The sequence below is a fragment of the Camelina sativa genome, chromosome 20 (assembly GCF_000633955.1).
Source record: "Camelina sativa cultivar DH55 chromosome 20, Cs, whole genome shotgun sequence".
NCBI classification, from domain to species: Eukaryota; Viridiplantae; Streptophyta; class Magnoliopsida; order Brassicales; family Brassicaceae; genus Camelina; species Camelina sativa.
The window spans coordinates 29713969-29721186 of NC_025704.1; the positions used below are offsets into that span (position 1 = coordinate 29713969).

The 7218-nt window shown below is 42.2% G+C and overlaps 2 protein-coding genes across 2 annotated transcripts in view; one reads left to right on the top strand and one right to left on the bottom strand.

Annotated features, from left to right (window-relative positions):
• LOC104772963 lies at positions 4466-6046 on the bottom strand. The gene has a single exon (XM_010497516.1). The coding sequence runs from the start codon at positions 6044-6046 to the stop codon at positions 4466-4468; it is 1581 nt and encodes a 526-aa protein (XP_010495818.1).
• LOC104772035 overlaps positions 7001-7218 on the top strand; it is a gene marked incomplete in the record, with an annotated part of 1864 nt that continues 1646 nt past the window's right edge. Inside the window, 1 exon segment of the mRNA XM_010496682.2 lies at positions 7001-7210. Coding sequence (XP_010494984.1) covers positions 7090-7210 — 121 coding nt within the window.

Consider the following 7218-nt stretch of genomic DNA (forward strand, 5'->3'; position numbering starts at 1 on the left):
AAAATCCAACTCTCTCTCACTCCTCTTTCTCTCACTACAAAAACGTAAGTGTTATCGTCAAGAGTGTATCGTTTGCGCCAACGTTCGTTTGAGTCCGTAGTCAAGTGTTGTGACACGGTCTCGTCTCGGTTGTATCCTGGGATCCATGTACTCACTAAACCGCCACACTGCGGGAGCTACTTTGGGTTAAGGAAAAAGATCGTATCTCGCCTCCGAGAATCTACTTCAACTCCTTTCTTCTATCGTTTTACATAGGTGTTATAATCGTTATCTCATATTTGGATTTTCGCGGTCCTACACTTACATACATATGCTTATAGACAAAAATATCGTAGGTGAGTACTGGAATCTCAACTTTTTCAAAATGTATATAGTCGGCTACGTTCAGGTGAAGAATATAAAAAAACTACAACCATGCGTTGATTAATTTTACTTAAACGAATTTTATCGTATTGTTAAAACCTAAAAGGGCTTAAACGAATTTATGCGTGGTATTATGTGATTTGCCCATGAAAAGATAATTTTATTTACCATAAAAAGGTAATATTGTATGTTTCATTTAGCCGAAAAGTGTATAATTCTGATTTCTGAATATTGAAAGGTGCTCCAGCTCCACCATGATGGCAAATTAATTTATCTTTCTTAAGTGATCTATTGCTTTTTTTATTTGTTTTTAGCCGTCCATTCCAGTCCCACCTTATATATTTTTATTTTGGTTTGGTCATCAAAAGGGTGATTAATCAATAGTTATTTTAGTGAAAAGGTTTAGGCAAGGGATAACACATTTCTATCACCGCTCTGTTCTTTTTGCGGCACGGAAATTGAGTCCAAAGATCACTTGTTCCTATCTTGTTCTTACTCATCATCCATCTGGCAACTGTAAATCTCAGAGAAAGTGTTGTGTTTCTTATTAATATGTAAAGAGTATATATAGATACAATAGACTTGATGCACAAGTAGAGAATATTGACTTAATATATACACAATAAGATATGGAACATATCCTTTTCCCTAACACTCCCCCTCAAGGTGGAGCGTGTAAGTCGAGAACGCCCAACTTGGACCGTATATACTTGAATTGATCACAACCAAGAGCTTTAGTAAAGATGTCAGCCAACTGTTCTTTAGTATGAATGTGAGTAGTAGTTATAGTATCGGAAGCAATTTCATCACGAATGAAATGACAATCACTTTCAATATGCTTCGTACGTTCATGAAAAACAGAGTTTGCTGCGATTTGAAGAGCAGCCTGACTATCACTGAATAAATGCATCGGCTGATTATGATCGACACCAAGAAACTGCAAAACTTCTTTAAGCCACAAGTGCTCCGTACAGGTCATAGCCATGGCGCGATACTCCGCTTCAGCCGATGAAAGAGAGACACGACTTTGCTTCTTTGTCTTCCATTGAAGAGGAGAATTGCCAAGCATAACCATATAACCCGTAAGAGACCGTCGAGATGAAGGACACTTGTTGAAATCGGAATCACAATAAGCATTCACTTGAAGAGGAGCCGTGGAAGAAAGAACAACCCCCTGACCAGGTGAAGATTTCAAGTAGCGAACCAAACATTGAGCAGCGTCCCAATGATCCAGAAGAGGTGTCTTCATAAACTGTGCAAGAATGTTGACAGCATAACTTAACTCAGGACGGGTGTGAGTGAGATAAACAAGACGCTCAACGAGGCGTCGATATTGAGCTGGATCCGAGTACGGTGCACTCGTAGAGTCCAACAATGTATGATTTTGCTCCATAGGAGTATCAGCCGGACACGAACCAGACAAACCACACTCGTCGATTATATCAAGACAATATTTTCGTTGTGAGAGAAAAATACCATCAGGTCCACGAGCAACTTCAATTCCAAGAAAATATTTCAACAGACCGAGATCCTTCATCTTGAAACAGCGAGATAAATAAGCTTTAAACGATATGAGAACTGCAGAATCAGCACCACAAACGATCAAGTCATCAACATAGACAAGAACATGAAGAACAACACCACCACGCCGATAGGTAAACAGAGAATTATCTTTGTGAGAGCGAACAAAACCGTAGTCAAGGAGAGCAGTAGACAACTTTGAAAACCAGCAGCGAGGAGCTTGCCGTAGACCATAAATGGACTTTTTAAGCTTGCACACAAGAGATGGATCAGCGGGAAGAAAACCAGGAGGTGGTTTCATGTAGATATCCTCGTCAAGGTCACCATGTAAGAACGCGTTGTGAACATCCATCTGATGGAGTTCCCAATTTTTAACCGAAGCAACACCAAGTAAGGTCCGGACAGTTTGAAGTTTCGCAACCGGAGCAAAGGTCTCCGAGAAATCAACACCCTCTTTTTGGTGATTACCAAGAGCTACTAACCGAGCCTTATACCGTTCAAGTGTACCATCCGAATTGAACTTAAGCCGATACACCCATTTAGAACCGAGAGCTTTGACACCCGGTGGAAGACGTTCAAGCGTCCAGGTCTCGTTAAGTTCTAATGCGTCAATCTCCTTGCGCATAGCATCACGCCATTCTAATATTTGAACTGCTTGCTTATAAGTAACCGGCTCGTCGACCATTGTTACGGCTGCAAGAAACTTTTGATGTGCGGAGCTAAACTTTTCACAAGAAACATAGTGTGCTATAGGATAGAAACAAGTACCTGAAGATGCTGGATCAGACAAAGGCTTGAGAGAGATGAGGGTTTCAGCGTGACATGCAGAATAGGCAACATAAGGCTTAAGGCGAGTAGACAGAAACTTTGTGCGATGACCACGACCTAGTGGTTCAGTACCAACATCGAAGTCATCAGAGTTCTCATCAGAAACAACAACGGAATCAGAAGTGGTGACGGCCGTAGGAGCGGGAGTCGGAGAAGAGTCAACCACCGTAGTAGATGTAGTATCAAGAACCGTAGGAGGAACAGGAGTAGGAAGACTCCCCCTGGATTCGAGAGGCAGAGGTGCAATTTCATCAACAGAATCATTAGCAGAGATAAGTGGCAGTGACACAACCGGAGATACAATTGGCGGATTGGAGACGGTAGAGGAACAGTATGGAAAGACATCTTCGTTAAAGATAACATCACGAGAAACAAAAATGTCTTCGGTCTCCATATCATAAACCCGCCACCCTTTTTGATTAGGAGGATAACCGAGAAAAATACATTTCCGGCCACGTTCTTGANTTCATCGACCATTGTTACGGCTGCAAGAAACTTTTGATGTGCAGAGCTAAACTTTTCACAAGAAACATAGTGTGCTATAGGATAGAAACAAGTACCTGAAGATGCTGGATCAGACAAAGGCTTGAGAGAGATGAGGGTTTCAGCGTGACATGCAGAATAGGCAACATAAGGCTTAAGGCGAGTAGACAGAAACTTTGTGCGATGACCACGACCTAGTGGTTCAGTACCAACATCGAAGTCATCAGAGTTCTCATCAGAAACAACAACGGAATCAGAAGTGGTGACGGCCGTAGGAGCGGGAGTCGGAGAAGAGTCAACCACCGTAGTAGATGTAGGATCAAGAACCGTAGGAGGAACATGAGTAGGAAGACTCCCCCTGGATTCGAGAGGCAGAGGTGCAATTTCATCAACAGAATCATTAGCAGAGATAAGTGGCAGTGACACAACCGGAGATACAATTGGCGGATTGGAGACGGTAGAGGAACAGTATGGAAAGACATCTTCGTTAAAGATAACATCACGAGAAACAAAAATGTCTTCCGTCTCCATATCATAAACCCGCCACCCTTTTTGATTAGGAGGATAACCGAGAAAAATACATTTCCGGCCACGTTCTTGAAACTTATCATGTCGAGAAGAATGACGTTTGGCAAAGCACAAACAACCAAAGACACGAAGTTGTGCAAAATTCGGAGGAGTAGAGTGCAAAAGCTCATGCGGAGTTTTGCCTTGTAGAAGAGGAGTGGGTGTGCGATTGATCAAATACGCAGCAGTGAGAACACTCTCGCCCCAAAATTGAACTGGTAAATCGGCTTGAAAGAGCAAAGAACGTGCCATGTTGAGAATATGACGATGTTTACGCTCAACTCTCCCATTTTGTTGCGGAGTATAAACGCAAGAAGTTTGATGAAGAAAGCCATGGTCTCTAAAGAAAGAACGAAGACCAAGAAACTCACTCCCATTGTCACTACGAATGATTTTGATCTTTTTCCCAAATTGTTGATGAGCCATGGCCACAAATTGTTTGAGATGAGCAGCGACTTCGCTTTTGGCAAGAAGAAGATAGGTCCACACAGCCCGAGAATAGTCATCCACAATAGTAAGAAAATAGTGTGCTCCACACGTAGAAGCAGTTTTGTATGGTCCCCAAATATCACAATGAATCAAAGAAAAACATGTATCAGCTTTATTCGTACTTTCGGGAAAAACCGACCGTGTTTGTTTAGCTTGAATACAAACTTCGCAAAAATCATTATGATCACTAATATGGTGTGCAGAATCCGGTAAATTAGATAAAAAAACTAGATAGAATCTTCGTAGAAGGATGCCCCAAACGTTCATCCCAAAGAGTTCTTGAGGATTTTTTGACATTGTTGATGCGTGCTGAAACCGCTCCAAGAAAGTGATAAACCCCATCTCTCTCTTCACCTGCGCCAATCAGCATCTTCGAAGTGCGGTCTTGTATAACACACAATGTATCAGTAAATAAAGTGTAGCAAGACAACTCACGACAAAGTCTAGCGAGAGAAATAAGGGTGCAAGAGAGATCGGGAACATAAAGAACACGATTCAATGTCACATGATCTCCAAGAATCATCGTCCCTTCTTTAGTAGCATAAGTATGTTTTCCATTGGGAAGAACAACAATACTTCGAGGGATGTCATGCGTATCCACAAGGAGATCATCATCACCTGTCATATGATGAGACGCTCCAAAGTCAAGGAGAAACTTAACACAAGAATGCTTACCGGAGAGCTTATCGGAACCAGAAGTTTGGTCAGGTTTTAACAAGTTCACAATGGCAGACCATGTGGCCTTACTGACACCAGGTAAGTTAGGGAGATCAGCTTCGGAGAAAGCCTGAGCATTGTTAGCACGGTAGGAAGTAGAAGAGGAACGCCCACGACCTCGTCCTCGGTAAGAGCCACGGCCGCGACCGCGAGTAGAGTCTGATCGGGAGCCTTCTCGAGTGTCACCATGTTTCTCTATCCACCACTCGGGCAAGCCATGAAGTTCAAAACACGTATCAACCGTGTGACTGGTACGGCCACAATGAGTACATGGTCCTTGAGGAAGACGTGTAGCGGAAGAAATAGCATTGACACCAGCCTTCACAGCAAAGCTGACGGCATCAATACGTTCTTCTTTAGAACGAGCAACGATCAGATGATGTTCTTCAGCAATGACTTCAGAGTAAACATGATCAAGTGTCATGTTAGTGTCGCGGTTGAGACGGCTAAGGATGTTGGTACGTGTAGTACCAAACCGAGAAGCATCGAGACCCATGAGAAATTGGTGTATACGCTCAAGATCACGACGTGCTTGCTGCTTGAGACGTTGAGGACAGGACGGAGAGTTGCAACAACAGTCAATGAACGGTTCAAAGTCATCGAGATCATCCCACATCACCTTGAGTTGACCGAAATAGTCAGCAACAGACTGACCGTCTTGAGCACAGCGAGCAATAGAGGATTTGATTTGGTGAACACAAGAAGCATTCCCAATAGAGTAACGAACACGCAAGTTGTCCCAAAGAACTTTTGCATTGTCAACAAACGAGATAACCTTTTGGACTTGAGGATCTAAGCATGCATAGAGCCAGCCGCATAACATCGAGTTGACTTGAACCCACCGTTGGTAATCGGGAGAATCAGTTGCAGGTTTGAGAAGAGAGCCATCGACAAGCCCAAGTTTATGCTTTGCTGCGAGATTGTTGCGTGCGATCTTAGCCCACTTCTCATAATTTTCGCCATTAAGAAGAAACGGGGTAAGGACATGGTGTGGCTGATCATTAGAAGATAGATGGTAAGGGGAAGATGTGATCAATTCCTTAGTAGTAGTAGTAGAAAGGGCTGAGGCTGTAGCCATCGGATAGGTAGAAAAGAAAGTAGAAAAAAAACTGTTTCCTTTGAAAAGAAGAAACGGCAGAGGAAAGAAAGAATTTAGATTTTTAGGGTTTTCTAACTTGGCTCTGATACCATGTAAATCTCAGAGAAAGTGTTGTGTTTCTTATTGATATGTAAAGAGTATATATAGATACAATAGACTTGATGCACAAGTAGAGAATATTGACTAAAGATATACACAATAAGATATGGAACATATCCTTTTCCCTAACAGCAACCTATCATCACAAGGATAGACCCAAACAGAGCCCTGTTCATCTCCTGGTCTAAGCTCCTCTCTTGGGTTTGAGCCTCTTCTCATTCAGCTCCGTCTCTGTTTAGGAAGCTGGTAGTTCAAGCTACAGGCTATCACATCTGGAAGCAAAGAAATAATTTTTTCCACAACTCTCAAAGCATCTCTCCGGCGCAAATTTTCAAATTTATTGACAGAGAGCTTCGCAACATCTTCATTGCTCGTGGTCATCGAAAGAGATTCCGCAACTTCTTGCTTTTTTGGCTTTAATAGTGTTTCACGCTAAGTGATTCCTCTTGTCTGTTACCTTGTTTTTATCTTTTTTGCCAAGGTCTCAAAATTATCTTAGGTTCTTAATATGTAAAACCAAAACTTCTTCATTTATAATGATATTAACAATTTCGCAAAAAAAAAAAAAAAAAANAAGAAAGGGATAACACATTTTATTAGTTAGTTATTCTATTTCGGAGGATACGTAAGCATGGCTGGCACGTAGACGTAGTAATGTTCATCTCACTCTACTGACAAACCCTCCGATCCATCCAGCAGCTTCAGATTATGGACCTTTTAATGAATGGGCCTAACTAAAGCCCATCAAAATCTGAAATATTCCAAAACCCAACAAAGACAGAGCGATATTTATTTATTTTCCAGCTTCTTCTTCTTTAGTCTTTACTCCGTCCGTCCTTAAAACCCTATAAACCTCTCTGTGGACGAAGATCGATCTCACTTTATTCTTCTTCTTCCGGGCATCATCTTCTCTATCTCTTGCAATGGCTTCCAGAATCATGAACAGATCCTCCGTCTCGTCTCTCAGATCCGCAATCAGATCTTCGCTTCGAAATTCTCCCGTTGGCACCGGATCTTCACCGGCTGCTTCTTCCGCCGGATTTCGTATTCCG